The 17,904-nt window shown below is 51.3% G+C and overlaps 1 protein-coding gene across 1 annotated transcript in view; it reads right to left on the bottom strand.

Moving 5' to 3' along the window:
- The window catches only part of MX2 (MX dynamin like GTPase 2), a 37,693-nt gene that overhangs the window by 11,888 nt on the left and 7,901 nt on the right, over nucleotides 1–17,904 (bottom strand). The window contains exons 2-7 of the mRNA XM_005606159.3: nucleotides 14,927–15,308; nucleotides 14,186–14,378; nucleotides 12,401–12,538; nucleotides 8,596–8,750; nucleotides 4,583–4,721; nucleotides 1,478–1,676 (exon numbers count right to left, since the gene is read on the bottom strand). Of these exons, the coding sequence (XP_005606216.3) occupies nucleotides 1,478–1,676; nucleotides 4,583–4,721; nucleotides 8,596–8,750; nucleotides 12,401–12,538; nucleotides 14,186–14,378; nucleotides 14,927–15,163 (1,061 nt within the window). The 5' untranslated portion in view covers nucleotides 15,164–15,308. The remainder of the gene's footprint in view (nucleotides 1–1,477; nucleotides 1,677–4,582; nucleotides 4,722–8,595; nucleotides 8,751–12,400; nucleotides 12,539–14,185; nucleotides 14,379–14,926; nucleotides 15,309–17,904) is intronic.

Below are 17,904 nucleotides of genomic sequence, written 5' to 3'. Positions count from 1 at the left end.
CTTGGGCAGTGGTTTTCAATGTGTGGTCCCTGGACCAGCAACAGCAGCCTCAACTGGGAACTTGTTAGAAACACAAATCCTTGCCACCTCCTCGCCCGACCTGACCGCAGAAACTCTAAGACAGCGCACAGCTGGCTGGATTTCAACAAATTCTCCAGGAGATTCTGCTGCTCATTCGGGCTTGAGAACCATGGGTTTGACTATTATAGACTCTTTTCTCTTCTCAGCAGGCAGAGTTTCCCTCTCCTGTGACCCCCAATGCTATTGAAAACATGCGCTTCTTTCATTCAGGGCAGGAGCAGAGAGGAAGAACGAAGGAATTGGGGTGGTATTTATGGAGCGCTGGCTATTGGTGCACCAGAACCCTTGTGTGTGTCAGATTATCAAACCCTAAACACAGTTCTGGGAAGTAGTAGTAGCAGATGAGAAAGCAAAAGCTCAGAGAGGCTGAGCCATTTCCCAGGGGCACGCAGCAAGTAGCAATTCATGACTTTCCCTCTGTATCTCTCCTTAAAGCAGGGGTGCCCTCTGCATCTTATCACCCTGCTCCCACGTGGTTCAAGGATAGCAAGCTCCTGAATAAAATGAAAGTGAAAAGTGCCCAATTCAATGAGAGACATCCCAATGTCCTGCAAGCTGTGGTCTCTACAGGATGGTTTATAGGAAATAAAACCAGTTCGTTTGCAGGCTCTCAAGAGGTGGAGAGTTCCATTAAGCAGGTTTAATGTGTACCATTTATGATGGTTCATACAGGTTTCTGGAGGTTAACCGTAGCTTAACATAGGTTGACATAGGTTTCTGGACTGGTGTTTCTCGGCCTGTTTCCATTCACTATTTCTTTGATCTCATTACTCTTATCTATAAAAATGGGAAGGACCTCACTTGCCATACGTATCTCTTAAGATTTTGTGGGACTAAAGGGCCAGCCCCATGGCCGAGTGGTTAAGTTTGCGTGCTCTGTTTCGGCAGCCTGGGGTTTACTGGTTTGGATCCTGGGTGTGGACCTACATACTGCTCATCAAGCCATGCTGAGGCAGCGTCCCACATAGCACAACCAGAAGGACCTGCAACTAGAATATACAACCATGCACTGGGGCTTTTGGGAGAAAAATTTTTTTTAAAAAAAAGAGGAAGATTGGCAACAGATGTTAGTTCAGGGCCAATCTTCCTCATCAAAAAGCATCAAAAAAAATTTTGTGGGACTCAAATGAGAAAGCAAGTGAAAGCCTTTTGGGAACCACAGTGCCCTATCCTCTAAGAAATGCCATATTACCATTGTTAATCAGCACCATCAGAGTCCAAGAAAAAATGATTTGTCTCAGGAAACCAATAAATTTAACACTCAAATAAAGACAAGGCTAGGTTGTGCTACCTTGTGTAATTTTTATATATAATTTGGCAACCATCTCGGCTGACTCTGGCAGGCGAGGCTGGCTTCCTCGGAGTCCAATTCCAGGGCTGTCCTAAAGAATCTCACCTGAAATACGGGTGTGTTTGAAAGAACGCCATTTCTCTCTTGGTGGCCTCCGCCAAGCTCAGCTTGTTGGTGATGTCCTGCTGGCCCCTGCACTTCACGATCATGTAACCCTTTTTCAGATGGTAGGTGAGGTTCTGCACCACATTCACCACAACTTTTTCCGTGCCCTTGTCCACGAGGTCTGGTTTGGTCAGGATCCCTGTGAGACGGTTAAAGAACCACAAGGGAAAGCTCAGTTCTCTCCTCACGTATGTTTGAATGCTGCCGGGCTATGGGATCCCTCTTTGGCCGGGACCAACAAAGTCTTCTTCAGCCTTAATTGCCCAGCGCCTGACAGCCCATTCATTCATTCATTCATTCCATCGTCACCCGTCTTATCTGCATGTTTATTTGCTCACCCACTGGCTCAACTCATTAATTCCCTTGTATAATTTACTTGATCAACGTTTCTTGGGCACCTGCTGGGTTATGCCCTCGTTCACCTAGGGCAGGTGAACTGACCAGCTCCAGCAGCTCCATCACCACGTTCCCAAGACCACCTCATTCCCCACTCTCAGGAGGGCCAGTGCCATCTCTCTAGCTTCTCCCATCACAGACCCACTCTGCCGCTTTCCTTGGGCGCCTCCTTTGATATTCCCCTCCCTGCCTTCCCCTCTCTCTTCTGTCCCTAACCTTCCCACTCACATTGGATTGAAAGCTTCGAATCCCGAGCATTTACTTTTGCTCGTGTTCTTTGAGTGTCAAATAGCCACTGCATTCTTTGCTTGATTATGTTAGAAACCTGAATGTCGCCTTTTACTATTTTTGTCCTTATTTTTAACTTGCGGTTATGTCTGACCATCTGGTCTACCACTTCCTGAAATCTTCCGGGCACCTCAGCAGTTGAATTTCTCTCTCTCTGTTGTAAACTCCCTGTTACCAGAAGCTGTCATTTAAGAGAGATCTTTACACTCACTAAAAGGTTTGTGTGAGCACAGACCGTCCTGTTACTAACAGAGCCAAGAAGTCTCTGAATCTACTCTTGCACCTTCCGTTGGTAAAGGAGAGGACCTTCCAATGGGAGGGGAGACCGCAGCCAGGAAGGCCATTCCCTGGATCCAGCCATCATTCATTGTACTTTATTCGGAGAAGAGGCAGTCAGATAATACAAATTGAAGCTTGCAATTAGAATTCACCCTAGCTGGGGAGAGAGGTCCTTTTCTTACTGTGCCTCAGTTTGAAACAGGACTCAAGTCAGAAAATCCACATGCTTCCATCTACGGCATCCACTCATAAGCATCACTGAATGCCCCAACTATTGGGCCACAGAGAAAGGCAGTGTCAGCAATTTTTAGATGCTTTCAGTTTTTTCTCTTTTTAAATTAATTCATTTCTGATTATATTACACTTACGTATTGAATTAACAAATGCTTATTAATCACACCACTTTAGGTGTTAATGAGGTGGTAGTAAATGAGATGGCAGAATCCCTGGTCTCATGAATGTCGCCCCATTTTCTAGAGGGAAAAAGTCAGATAAATTAATCTAGTAATATACAAGAAATAAAGGAAAGTATCTGATATCAAAGTGCTATGAAGAGAATTAAAATAAAGTGAGGTGCTGCCAAATGACTGCAGGCAGGAGCGGATGGTACAGTTTTAGGTTGGGTGGACAAAGAGGGCCTCTGGGAAGGCAACAGGTGGTCTGAGATCTGAATGAGAGGAAGGAACCAGCCCAGTGAAGATGGACAAAGAGCTTTCCAGACCCTTGGGTGAGAGGGAGCTGAGATGACTGAGCCAGACTGGAAAAGCGCTAATATTTAGTGAGAATTGTTGATTATCTGAGTTTGCGGATAATTAGAGGACTAGAAAACTGACTATTAATAAGAAGAGTTACTAAATTTATGCAAAGACATTAATATCCCAATAGATCTATCTGCTGGACAGATGATATTATCTACTTTGGCCACCAATAAGGCATCTCTAACGACTTATGATGACAAGAAGAGAAAGAATTTGGACTTACAATGAATGACTGGTGACCCAAAGCCTGAGTTTTCTCTCTGGTTCAGTGTGTTGGAGATGCCTGTGGAACTCAACAGCTAAGAGGGCACAAGGGTAGTTGGCATACAGTAAAACATTATGTTTGAGGTGTATTCCCTTAATATTTATTTCTATCTTTACTGGAAAACCAGGCATTTGTTTGGGAAGAAACAAAAAAAGGTAATTATATCCTGAGCATCCATTTTGTCAGGGGAAATGACCTGCAAATTTTCAGGAAGGTAAACTCTATGGGCAGGTGGACTAATTGATGAAGAAGTGATATTGAAGAAAAATATTAAAAATTTAAAAATGGCAGCTATCATTTTCCGAGAAGATACTGTGTGCACACACGGACCTACCATCACATACAATCGTCCTTCACGTAATCCTCCCAGCAGCCCTAGCGAATAGGTATGACTGTTGGTACCACTTTGCAGATGAGGGAATCGAGGCTAGGAGAGGTTAAATACACTGCCCAAGGACATGTAGCCAGTAAGCAGTAGACTGTGGCTTCAAATCCAGAGACTGTGCTGTTAAACCAAGTCCCCTACAGTGCCTTCCAAGGTGACATTTTTTAAAGACGGTTAGGAGAACCTGGTTCCCCACGAAGGGTTCTGCCTGCGTGTGAATTCTGCGGACATTCACGCTCCGATGCAAGCGTGGCGGTGTGTTCATGAGGCCTGATGAAGGTCTTCTCCATGCACCACGGGGTCCCAAGAGCTTCAACTGTGGATGGCAGAGCTGATGGGCCCCTGTGTCCTCTCTAGACCATTGTGGGAAAGCAAACAAGGCAGTTCTCGTCCCCCATCCAGAATGGCTCGTGAGTGCAAATGAGGGATGAGAGGAAGGAGGCTGCAGAACCCCCAAATTCTGGCCACGTATCTAACCCTGACTGTGAGTGAAGATGACTTATTTGCGGTGCGCGAATGAGCCCTGGGCCCACGGGGCTTCTGCTGTGAACAGCACTTGGATCCAATGCAGGATGTGGGCGTCTCTAACAGTGCTACGTTCCAGGATCTTCTAAATGTAAGAGGAGTCTCCCCCATCCTTCCCATCTTCTGGAAGCTTGGTTCTGTCCTCTTACCTATGGTCCTGTCTCCCTCGGGGTCCACCTCCTGAGCCATGCTCAGCGCCTCCGTGGTGGCGATGTCCACGTTACAGGGGACCACCACCAGGTTGATCGTCTCTTGCCTCTGGATGTACTTCCTGATGAGCGTCTTGATCTGATGCCAAAGAACCACACAGGAGAATCATACATCTCTGCTCATCCAACAATGCGACCCCACAGGTGTGATTGTGAAAAACCAATGTGTTCCCAGAGCGTGAGCCTGTTTCCACACCTCCGGGCTTTGCTTGGCCTGTCCCTTCCTCTGGAATGCCCACCCAGCTGCCCTTACTGAGTTCTCTGTGGATTTCCCACCTATCATACAAATCCCATCACCGGTATTTCTTCTTTCCTGAAGACTCTCTGATTCCTGTAGCCCGATGGGACCTCTCCTCCCTCTCTAGATCTCTCCTGCTATGCTTCTAACTGACACCTTCTATGAGAGTGATTTGCATTTGTGTTGTATCAGCCCGAGAAGCCCAGAAGTGCCTTTGTGGTGATCCGTGACACTGGTCCCAATATCCCCATGAGGAGTCCAGCACAACACCCCAAGTGGCAGGTGCTCAGTACCTGCTCACGACAGAACTATCTGATACCAATACTATCTCTATGCATGTTTATTCCTCATATTAATGACTTTATCTGCAATTTAGTCTTGGAAGGGGTCTAGCTCATTCAAATTAGAGAAATCCAATAAAATTTCTGAGAATTTGTAGGCGAAAGAGAGATGCGGGCAACATGAGCCTTAAAATGCCAAGTTTCAGTATTATGTTTTCTCATGGACAATACAAACAAACATGGAAAGGCAGACACCTTGGGACATATTTCCTTATATTTTGGCACAATTCACACATACCTTTGCTCATCTGATATCCCATCTAATTATTTTAAGTTGCACACAGAAGATAATACTGCATTACCGCAAGATAGAAAATTTGTATCATGTAAGTACAAACTAGCACCATATAAACAATTAGACACTGGCGTGAAATAAAAATGACATATATAAGCAGGACAAATTAGGTCTCAGCCATGGGAAAATTTAACTGAGTAAAGTTATAATGAACCTCTATAAGCGAGTATTAATGTTAATTGTCCTCAAACTAAAAGTTATCTTCTTGGTGCTCTTTCCCTCTGCTACACCCACGTGACCATCCTGCTGATGTCTGCAAGTGGCAGACCATATAACCCAGGGTTCTCCACCTCAGCAATATTGACAAATTCGGGTGGATAACTCTTGGTTGTGGGGGCCATCCTGTGCACTGTAGAATATTTAGCTGCATCTCTGGTCTCTACCCACTGGACGCGGGTAGCAATCCCCCGTTCCCAAGCTGTGACAACTAAAAATGTCTCAGACGTTGCCAATGTCCCCTGGGGGTAAAATAGACTCAGACTGGGAACTGCTGTGGATCTTGGGGACTGATAGCTGCTCCCCAGAATGTCTGCCTGGAGAGCAAAGTCTCACAAAGAACACCTTCTCGTCATGCAGCAAACAGTTGCTACTGGGAACCCACCAGGCACTAGGCTCATTCTAGGGTCTAGAGAGTCAGCAATGAAGATACAGGCAACGTCCCGCAGGAGTTTACAGCCCAGGAGGGAATATAAGCAGTAAACACTCATTACGGAGGACAGATGGAATCGGAAGGGCCAGGCACGGGGTATTGGACATCAGGGAAGGCACCACTGAGAGGGTGGCACTTGAGCAGAACCCTGAAGGAAATAAGAGAATGTGCCATGTGGAAATCTGGGTGGGGAGAACATTTCAGGAAGAAGGAAGAGTAGATGCAAAGATGGAGGGACCAGGGTGCGCTGGAGAGTTCCAAGACCACCAAGGACTCAGGTGTGGCTGGAGAGGGGCCAGAGATGGGGGCGCAGTGATAGGAGAAATGGCCAATGAACTAGTGGGGCCAGGTCCCATTGGACCTTGGGAGGTTTTATGCTGATTGACATGGGAGCCATTGGAGAACTTCAAGGAAGGACAGCAACCAACCTGTTCTTTGAAACGCGAGAGTTGTGTTGGGAACGCACTTGGGATGGGGGTGCTGCCTGAAGGGCAGAAGCAGGAAAAGCAAGTAGGAGGCCAGTGCAGACATGTTAACTCAGTAAGAGATGGTGGTGGTTTGGGCTAACATGTTGGTGATGGACGGGGGAAACGTGGTTGGACTCCGGATGTCTTTGAACGTAGAGTCAGTCGGGTCTACAGCCGGACTGGATGTGTTGTGTGAGAGAAGGAGAGGCGGCAAGGCTGACCGGGGCGACGGTGACCTGAGCCACTGCGAGGATGGAGGTGCCGTTTCCCGTGATGGAGAAGACTGTGGGAGGGTGGGAGTGGGTGGGAAGATCAGGTGCTGGTTTAGGACCTGTTGAGTTTACCATGCCTATTAGACATCCAGAGGGAAATGGCCAGTGAGCAGCTGGAGATGGGAGCCTGGAGTTCAGGGGAGAGGTTTGGGCTGGAAATAGAGATTTACGAGTGGTATTTAAAGCGCCGAGACTAGATGAGCTACCAAGGGAGGGTTTTGATATAAAGAAGAGATCTTTGAGGTACTATACCATTTGCAGGTCAGGAAAATGGGAAAGAATTGACAGAGAAAAAGTGGTCAAGGGAGGAAGGGAGGGGGAGAACCAGAGTGAATTTGCCCTGAAGCCAGTGAAGATGTTTTTCGAGGAGGGGGTGATAACTTGCATTCGGAAATAAAAATATTTAATGAGCTGAAAGCGAATGAGAAGTAAAGACTGAGGAAAAGCAAAGCGCTTAAGCATCCCGGAACACGAAGGAAAGCCTTAGAATCATGGTGCGCACATTTTTCAAGTACTTTAGGCACCTGTGATATTTTGCCATCTCAACCAATTTGTTTTGGATGAAATTGTTTGAGATCAAAGTGTTTTGTTGGAATCATCTGGACGCCATTAGAGGACGGATGGAGTGGCAGGAGGAAGCTGCTTGCTCTGACCCCATCTGTGCATCTTTCTCACATCCCTGCCAATTCGATGGATGGATCAGGACCCTCCTAGGAGGGTAAGAAGTATGGATGTAGTGGCTGAACTCAGTAAGGGAAATGAGCTAATTACACCACCCCTAGAGAGACAGAGAATGGCGCTCTGGATGTTGAGGAAGAAAGCGTAATTTAACTGCCCAAGACAGTGGAGCCAGCAGACACCCCACCCAGGGGGCTCCTGGCACTGCCATACCCCAAGTTTGGCTACGGTTGAGCTCCCCACACTGGCAGTGTCCCCTATAAAAGGGAAGAGGGCAGGCAAGTGACTTCAGTCATAGGACAGGAGGGTCTTGTCTTTTCCTCCTCCATCCTAGCCCTCCACTCCTTGGACTGCGCCCCTGCTCCTGAGCCCATCCTTGTCTCCTTGGCTTCCATGTGAGCTGGCTTGGCAAAGCTTGACAAGGCTGGTCTTGGGATGGCCCAGCCCAGAGATCATGTGCCATTCAGGCATCTCAGTGAGGAGCGTGTTCTCAGGTAACCTGAAGTGGGAAGGTCAAAGGAGCAACAGGCTCAGTGGCTGTTGGTGAGTGTTGGGTCGTTGCTGTCCTGCAGCTGTCATCCCTCTTCATGGTGCTGGCCTTCTTGCCCCGGACCAGAGATCACAGTCTGTGCTCTGATTGACTTACACAGTGTGAATTTTTTTAAAAAAAAATTATTGCTGAAATTGGCAGATTTGATGTAAAAATCCAAATTCCTGGCTTCTTTTGAATATCACAACAGCTAGTGACAGTGGACCCACATTCTCGTGTGGCAATGTCAGGCAGGGCGTGAGTTGTTCCATGTACCTCCTGTCCCACAGAATCAGTTTCTCTTGTTTCCATGACCTGCCAGGCCCCTCTCAGAACCTGAGTAGGAGACCCCTGCCCTGGACAGTCCTGCCGGTCTCCTCCCCAACCACTCAAAGTGAGGGCTGGGGAGAGGCACCTGAGCCCTTGGGCTGCTGGCAGAGACCTCCCCAACGTCGGCCCATTCCCAAGTTCCAGACAGGCTCACCTGACGTCCGATGTCCTGGGGCTGATTTCCCACGGCCACCCTGGCGATGCCGGGAAGGTCGATGAGGGTCAGATCCGGAACCTCAGGGGAAGTGATCTCCAGACTAATGAGCTCGTGGCTGATGCCAACTCCATTCCCAGCTACAAAGTTCTGGGCTACAACCACCAAGAGAGGAGAAACTCAGAATCCAAATTACAGCCCATGTGAGAAAAAGCACTTGTTCTTAAAGGTGACCGCTTGTTTTCAGAGTATAGGCTCTTCGGAGAGTCCCTGGTGCTTAAGAAACATTTCACAGAAGTGTGCAGAGTGATCTCTGAGGCCACTACTGTGGCTGTGTAATACATACATAGCATGTACGTAAACCCTCAGAAAGTCTGTAGGAAAATATACTGACATGTTCTCAGTGGGATGGCGGATGCACCCTGTTCTCTTTCTTTACGCTTTTCAATATTTTCCAGTGGGAATTGTGGTAGTTTTAAAATATATCCACCAATTCTTCAATATTCCTCCCTTCAAAAGGTGGAACCTTGGGCGTGGGCTGGATGCAGGGACTTGTTCTTAACAGCAGCTCTGAGGAGTGGCCTGAGATTCTGCAATTCCAACAAACCCCCAGGTGATGTCGCTCCTGCAGACCAGGAACCACGCTGGGAAGCCAGGACCTAGGGCCCCTGTTAACATCTTGAAATGAGTTGAAGCCCAGGAGTGTCTAGGTGAGGGGAAGGTGCCAACGGCAAAAATCAGATATGTAGGACACCCATGCCAAGGACAAGATGAGGACGGGGACATGTCTCCAGGGAAGCCTGGAGACATGAGGATGACGCTCCCTAAGCCCACCCCAGTTACTTGCTTTGTGTCAACACCTCCCCCCTTCCTTCCCTTCTCAGAATTTGCCTTTGGATGTTGCATGGAACAGAAAGTGAATCCTGGAACATCAGGGCCAGAAGACCCTTCTTTCTCCAGCAGCCTTGCCTGGGGGTCATCAAGCCTACACTTGGACACAATAAACTCACTGGACAGAACAACTTATTTGTGACCAATTCTGTGGCACAATGGCTTTGGGACGGGGAGAGGATCCATTCTGATAGACTCCAAGGCCTTAGGTAAAGGGCCCCTGGGAAGGTCGCATGGTTGTGACCTACAGGAGTGCACTTGATATTGGCCGTCATGTCAGTTCTCCTACATTAAACCCAGCATATATGGGGTTAAAACCAAAGTACTCATTCCCTGCTTACTTCCTGGCTTCCTGGCTCCAGCATCCACTATCCTCCATGGAGACAGACAGCAAAGGTCACCCACCTGCAAATTCCCTTATCATCCTCCTCTGTAAGCAGCCTTACAAGGCCAAATGCAGGCTGGTGGGAAAGCTCCGACCAGCAAGGCCACTGATGCCCCCCTACCACCCTACAAGCAGCCACGTTCCTTGCAACCTTTAAAAAACCCCTTGCCTCCGATCTTTTGGGGAGACGAGAAGAGATGAGACAAATTTGACGGCTCATTCTCGTCTCCTGGCTGATGTCTCCCAAAATAAAAACCTTTTCCTTGCCATAAGCCTGGCATTCCAATTTTTATTTGGCCCCTCTTGTGCGGTGGGTAGAGAACCCATGTCTGTAGTTGGTAACACACTGACATTGTAAGTTACGAAGTGCCTGCCCCAGGGGCACTGAGTGGGCTCCCCACAAGTGGATGGCTGGACCTGGGTCAGATGAGAAGAGAAATGCTGGTGTCATTCTGGGATGCCAGCAATGAAATCTGTGGGCAGTTATGCATTCCACTTACATTTGGGGACAACTCTGAATCGGAAAACAGGGAGGCAGCTTAAGCAACACTTCCAGTTAATTGCCTAATCCTTTAGCGCTAGAACAGGGGCATGTTGAAAACCAGGGTTACTCCTTCTAAGCTTTCCTGTTTTAATTATCGTTTCATAATCACTATTTAAGACATGATTTTTGTAGGTTTTTGTTGAAGCGTAACATATGTACAGAAAAGTACCCACTGTCCTAAGTGTGTGGCTTGGTGAGTTTCACAGGCTGCACACACAGGTGTAACCAACACCGGGATCAAGAAACAGAACACAGCCAGCCCCTAGAGGCCCAGATGCTCCCTACGGTCACTAGCCCTCATCAAGAGTGACCACAATCCTGACCGCCAATAGCATCCATTCCTTTTGTCATCTTTATACTTTAGACTTGGTCGAGCCAAATGAATTTGCTGCTGCGCGACCACTTTTGACCCATAAGAACAGCAATTTCATGTCGTCCTACCTAATTATAAGTGGAATTGTAAAACATGGACTCCCTTATGTCTAGCCCCTTTCACTCAACCTTACGTTTGTAAGAGTCACCCTTGTTGGTGCTTGTAGCTGAGGGCTGTTTGTCCTCATATCTGTGTCTTATTCCACCCTGTGGCCATGTGGCATTGCCTGATCCAGTCTACTGTGGACGGACATTGGGGTAGTTCCCAGGGTGTTGCTAGCACAAGAGTGCTGCAAGGAACATTCTAGAACCTGTCTTTTGGTGCACATTGTGGCTGGGTGCATACTCAGGAGTGGAGCATTGGAGCATCATAGGGTGTGCCCACCTCTAGCTTTAGTGGATATCGCCAGTTTTCCAAAGTGGTTGCACCAATTTACACTCCTACCAGCAGGGGACGGAAGTTCTGAGATGCTGTTCTAAAGACGCCTTAGCCACGGCCTGCTCATCATCCATCCTTACACAGAACATTTGCAACGCATGCACCCACGGTGTGCTGGAGCTCTGTTAGAGGCTCCGAGAGCACACAGCCCTCCTGGTCCTGCCCACAGAGAGTCAGGACAGACATCAATGAATGCTGCAGGGTGTGCTCGGCACCACGGCAGCCCCGGGACAGCCGTGGTGGGCACAGCTGGGGTGCAGAGTTTTTGTACGTTGAAGCTAAAACTTGCCAACTGGGGGCCTCGAGCAGCTTCTGTATTCAGGGGTGAATGCCAGACTGGGGGCAGGACTCCTGCATTCTGGAAGGGATCCCCTCAGTGAGCTAACTGAGGCCTGGAGACACTGGGTTCTTGGGGCGCTGAGCCCGGGAAGTCACGGAAAGGCCTCCCCTTCAGATGCGGAGTTTGCTATTTAATGATGTGCAAAGCCTGGCTCCCTGGAACTGAGGTTGTCGCTGCAGAGACTCCTCTTAGGGTCAGGGCTATCTTTTGCCTGCCTGGCTGAGACCAGCAGGGGAGCAGGAAAGGGGAGAACCTGCACAGGGAGGGCTGGGCAGGCTCAGGGATGTGGGCGTGCAGGGCTGTAGAGGGGGTGACCTCCAGGAGCTCCTCTGAGGGGCTACGGAAGTGGACTCCAGGAGCAATTCGGCCTCTTTATCCTTCTATCCTTACCTGATGCTAATCTCACGCATTGGTAAACTTTCTTCAAAGGCTGAGTGTTGGCTGTGCTTCCAAGAATGATGGGTGGGTGGGGTCGGTGTTTGGGGGATGCTGCATGGGAACGGGGCCACAAGGCGGCCAGCCATCATTGTGTCTCAGGACAGTGGTAACCAGCAGATCTGGGCTGTGGGCTAAGGCTGGGGAGTCCTGCGGGGGACACTTCCTGAGGAGGGACAGGTAAACTGAGACCCGAAGTCAGAGTAGGAATTAGGTAGGTGAAAGGAGGGGGCAGTGTGGGTGGCAGGGGGGCCAGCATGTGGCAAAGCCTGGCAGAAAGAGAGTGTGCTCCCTGGGGGAGCTGAAGAATCCCCACTGATGAGGAGGAGGAGCAGCCGGAGCCGGGATGGTGAGGGAGCAGCCACGGAGAGGCGCCTGCGGAGCCCGCGTGGGTCCTACCTTCGCAGATCTCCTTCTCCACCTGGGAGGGCTCCTGCAGCTGGACCTCCACGTTCCGGTAACTGATCCTGCCCCTCCACGTGCACTCCTGCAGCTGCTTCTTCAGTTTCAGCACCAGCGGACACCTGGTTACGATTCCTGAGAGAAATTCCCAAACACCCTAAGTTTGCTTTAAAAAGAAGATTCACAGGTGTCCTTCACTCTTACCCGCCAAGGAGCTGCCCTAGGGTCCCCAGAGGCCTCGTCTGAAATTTCTGACCCTCTAGGGCCCGCTGGTACCTGAAGGGGGCCTGGGCTGGGCAGGTGCAAAGGAGCGTGGGCTCGGGGACTGCAAGCAGTTGCAGCTGGTGCCAGTGCCCCGCTCGGGGGTCATCGAGCACCTCCAGGCTGACCATGGCCACAGTCGCTGCCTCGCTGCCCGGTAAGGCATGCAAGCAGAAGTCGAGGCTCCCGCACACCTCAGAGCTGGGCCAGCACCCTGGGCATGGGCGGGACTTGTCTTTGTCCAGGTGGCAGCCAGGGGACGGGAGCAGACAGAGATGTGGAGCAGTGAGGTCTGCCTAAGGGCCATGAGCCCCTCCCAAGGCTCCCTCCAAACTCGAGGGTGGAGGGTGCAGGGAGGAGGTGGCAGGAGCCTGGGGGAGATGCTGGACGTTCCAAAGGAGGGGGTCCACAGAAATCCTAAAGGTGTCTGCTGCCCAGCAGGAAGGTAGGAAGCTCCCGGTGCAGCTGGAGCTAAGAAGGCTAGAATAGCCCCGAGCTGTTGGGGCTGGGGCTCCTGCTGTGCAGGGCTGTGAAGGAGCGCTGCCTATGAGCCAGCAGTTATCTCCTGGTCCAGCCTGAGGACTTGCCCAGGGTCACATGCTTGCCCCTGGCCATCCCGCATCCAGACTCTCCGCTCTGTTGTGCCTCTCCCCAAAATCCCGAACCCAGAGCAGTGAGGAGGAGTGCCTGCCCCAGACTCTTACCCTCTCAGGCATCAGGCGCCCAGGCTGATGGGATCTTAGAGGACAGCCCGGAGCAAAGGATGGGGCTGCCTGTGGCCGGGAGGGAACACGGGCCGGGCGCCTAGTGTGGCGTCTCTTGTTGGGGGCCTTGGAGGATCTGGGCAGACCTCCAGCATCCCACACCCTCCTCTCTGCCCCAGAGGCAGCCCTGGCAGGACAGCGTCTGTGCCTCCTGACCCCTGGGCTCTGGTTGGGTTTGGCTGGTGGGCAGCGCTGGCAGGAGGTGGGAGCAAGAGAGGGAATCAGGACAGGGCCTCCCTCTACCCACTTTGGGGATACCACCTCTTTCCTTCTTTTCTTCCTCTATAATTATCTTATTAAGTCATACATGTACCACAGCATCTTGACTCTGCACACACAATTACAGGAAAAAGTGTCTTATCATGCCGTGATCCTGGCTAACAGCTTTTCAAAGCATTGAGAAAATTATTCGAAAAGACTACATATGTCACCTGAAACTTATAAATTTAACACGATCAAAGAAGAAATGCTTCTGCACTCTCACAGAGACCACTAGAAGAACCCACAAGGTCCCCAGATCTTGACTGATACAGGCCAAGCGGTGGCTACGGCCGTGTCAGAGGGGACCGCACAGCACATCCAGGGTGGCCAGCCCAGGAAGTGCCCTCTAGACCTTAGCCGTCAGGGCCTGGAGGAGCTGTCCTCCTGCGGGCCTTCCAGCAGTCTGTCTCTGAAACCACTGGTACCTCAGGGATGCTCTGTGGCTCACAGGTGGCTGGCTACTCCCTGCAGGTAATGCTGGCCCATCCGTGCTTACCGCTGCCTCTGGGAAGGGCGACCCCGGAAAGAGCCTCCAGCACAGAGCTCTTGCCCGAGCTCTGGTCCCCGATGACGGCGATAGCGGGCAGGGCTATGTCCTGCTCCACACCCAGGGCCCGCAGGGAGTCGATGAGGTCGATGCACGGGCGCACCTTCTCCTCGTACTGGTTGTACAGGTTGTTCTCGAGCCCCTGGAGGAGGCAGAAGAGAATTCACAGCCTTGGCAACTGATAGGGCTCCCACCGCCGTGGGGAGGCAGAATCTGTGCATCTACTGATGTTGGTTGCATATGGGAGGGCTGGGAGGAGGATCTGGGTTGCAGGAGGACTCAGTTGTGCCTCGGGGAGGTCCCTGTGACCTGTTCCTATTGAGGCTTAACTTCTGCTGACGTGGCAGATATCTGGGGCTGGTGGGGGGGAGATTCCTGGCTGAGCAGAGAGAAGGTACCAAGAGGTGGGAGCTCCCAGCTGGAAGGAGGGAGGAGCTGGGCACTGGGGCTGCTGAGCTGAGGTAGGAGGGAGGTGGGGGGGTTGGCGGTGGTGACAGCAGTAGGAGTAGCCCAAGGAAAATCTCCGGGGAAGGAGACTCCGGTACATGGAACAGAAGCCCCCAGACTCATGCTGAGGAAGGGCATTGCTATCCCAGAGACTATGTCCCTGGTGCTTGTTGGCATGCTCAGGAGAGCTGGGGGCCACCAGCTGTGCTGTTGGAGCGGGTGGGCTCATCCACAGCCACTCACCGGTCCTTCCTTTGGCTGGAGGCTGGAATGCACCTGTCCTGAACGTCGGCCCTCCTGACTTTCCTTTGTCCTCTGTTGGCCCGTTTCTTCTTCTGGCAGCGGAGTGTTCAATGCCAGAAAGTTGAAATCCTTGGGGATCTGCATCGAGAACTTCTCTCCCACCTGCCCGTTTGGGGGAATCATCATTTTTCCTGCTGCTCCACCAGGGGGCGGTGGCCGTTGCTGGGAGAAACTCATTTCTTTTTTTGGATGGTGCTGGGAAGACAATGAATTCTTCTTCTTGTGCCGCCCAAACCGGTGGGCCTTGGGTATTAGCTGTCGCCCAGCCAGAGCTGGTGGGCGAGTTCCTGTGCTTCAGGACCTCCAATCTTCTTCACAAGCCCTGCAAAGACACAAGGTGGGAGAGTGGCCCAAACGTCACCAGATGGTCCTCCCCTAGGCCGCACCTCTGCCAGCCTCGGCTCACCCAACCGCAGTACCACCCCTGCCTCCCCCACAGACACAGGCCCCCTGTGTGAGGAGGGGATGTTGGCGCAAAGGGGCGCAGAGAACAAGTGGGGTCTCTATGGGCCCCCAGGGCTTCGGGACAAGGGGCAGTGGATTCCACCTTTCCACAGGAGAGTGAATGTTCCTCTGTCACTTATGATGGACTCCATGTCACCTGTGGCTCAGGACGGGACAGGAAACCCTTAGGCGTGGAGAGAGGAGAAGCGGCATCTCTCAGGCCCTCTGGAAGCCAGTGCCCCCACCCCGTGCTGTCACCGTTCCTCACCCAGACCCGGTTGGGCTGCTGGGAGTCTAGGAGGAGTGGGTGTTTGGGTGTCTATGGCTCTATGGATCAAGCCAGCACTGTCAGAAATCTCTGGCGTGGGGAGTACTGGCCTCGCCCAGCGCTGCTCTCAGAGGCTCACTGTATCTTCACAGCAGCCCTGTGTGTCAGCTCCTTATCTGCATCTTCCAGGTCAGGAAGCTGAAGTGCCGGAAGTCCAGTTACCGGCCTCAGTCAGCACTCAGAGACCCAAGCCAGGCGACACTGGGCAGGAACCTCTGCCTACTCTGACTTACACGGCCCCTCCCCTCCAGGAACACAGTGGATGCAGGAGGTTGAACGGTTTCCCCTCCCCCCCACCCCGCCCCTCAAATTCATGTCCACCTGGAATTGTGAATGAGACCTTCTTCGGAAAAATGGCATTTGCAGATGTCATTAAGGTGAGGATCTGGAGATGAGAGTGGGCCCTGAATGCATGAGAGACAGCAGAGGGAGATTTGAGGTGCTCAGACTCACAGGGGAGAGGGCCATGTGGGAACAGAGGCCAGGACTGGAAGGATGCTGCCCCGCGCTGAAGAGCACCAAAGGCTGCTGGGAGCGTCTGGAGTGAGGAGAGAGGCCGGGAACCCGTTCTCCCTCAGAGGCTCCAGGAGGAACCAGTTCTGCTGGTGCCTTGATCTGGAACTTCTGGCCTCTGGAGTGGTGAGGGTGTAAGAGCCTGTTGTTTTAAGCGCCGCAGTTTGGGGAATTTGTCACGGCAGCCCCAGGAGACAGCGTGGGAAAGGACCGCAGTCTCAAGGCTGCCTCTTCCCCATCAGCTGGCCTTTGGGAAGTCCACTTTCGCTCATTGTCCAGCCGAAACCCCTCAGCCCAGCCCTTCCTGCTTTGCTCACAACGTCGTGCATGGGTGCCCTTCTCTACTGGGCCTGCTTTCTTTCTAACCACCCCCCTATCCCCGATCTCATGAGTCACTATCTTTTCTAAAAACCACTGTGAACTTTTTTCAGGACAAAATCTCTAAAAAATGTAGTCCCAACCTACCTTTCAGTGTTTCTAGCATCTCTCTACACATCTTGCCTTTCTTTACACTGGACATGCACATTCACAACTTTGTGTGTGCCATGGCCTACTCAAAAAAAAATGAGGTTTCATTCATTCCAGCATTCAGTCATTCAACAAATATGTGTTGAGGATGTTACGGGCTGAATTGTGTCCACTCCAAATTCATATGTTGACGTCCTAACCACAGGACCTCAGAATGTGACCTTGTTTGGAGATATGACCTTTCTAGAGGGGATTAAGGTAAACGAGGTCATATGCGTGGGCCCTCATCCTACACGCCTGGGGTCCTTATGAGAAGAGATTAGAACACAGACACACACAGAGGGGCGACAGCGAGAAGACAGCCATCTGCGAGCCAAGGAGAGAGGCCTCAGAAGGCACCAACCCTGCTGACCTTGATCTTGGACTTCTGTCCTCCAGGATGGTGAGAAAATAAACTTCCGTGGCCTAAGCCACCCAGCCTGGGGCACTTTGTTATGGCGGCCCTAGCAAACTAGTACAAGGACCTACTATGTGCCAGGCACTTTCTGCTGTGGGGGTAAGATGGTGACCAAGTCAGATAAAGTCCCTGCTCCTGGCACATAGATTTTAGCAGGGAGACCCCCAAACAAATAAGCCAACCCACAAAGAACTCTACAATAACATAACTCCAGGTGAGGCTGGAGCATCTGGAAGAAAGTCGGGCAGTGGGTTAGAGGTCACGGTTTGGGTGTTATTTTCCCTGAAGGACTGTCAGGGAAAGTCTGCTTGCGGGCACATCTGTGAACAGGAAGTGGAATGAGCAGACGGTCTAATCTCTGAGGACCCAGGAAGGAGCCTTCCTGGCAGAGGAACTGCAAGTGCAAAGGTCCTGAGGTCAGAATGAGCTCAGGGAACAGGAAGAAGGACTGTGTGACTGTGGGCAGGGAGTGAGGGGAAATGATCGGAGTTGTGGGTTCTTTGGTGGGAAGGCTGTGAGCTGGGGAGTGACGCGATGGACATCCATGCAGGTAAGGAGACCAGGTGCAATAAAGGACCTGGCCGGCCGTGGATAAGGGGCGAGGACGGGAGGCCAGGTCACACACAGCCAGAGTCGTGCAGGTTTGGGACCAACAGCCACGCCCCAGGACTCAGCACTCCCTCGAGACCAGAGTTCTCCTCTGTGCCC

This window comes from Equus caballus, chromosome 26 (genome assembly GCF_041296265.1).
Source record: "Equus caballus isolate H_3958 breed thoroughbred chromosome 26, TB-T2T, whole genome shotgun sequence".
Classification (NCBI taxonomy): domain Eukaryota; kingdom Metazoa; phylum Chordata; class Mammalia; order Perissodactyla; family Equidae; genus Equus; species Equus caballus.
The sequence above is the reverse complement of the archived record's forward strand: the minus strand, read 5'-3'. Positions and strand labels throughout refer to the sequence as shown.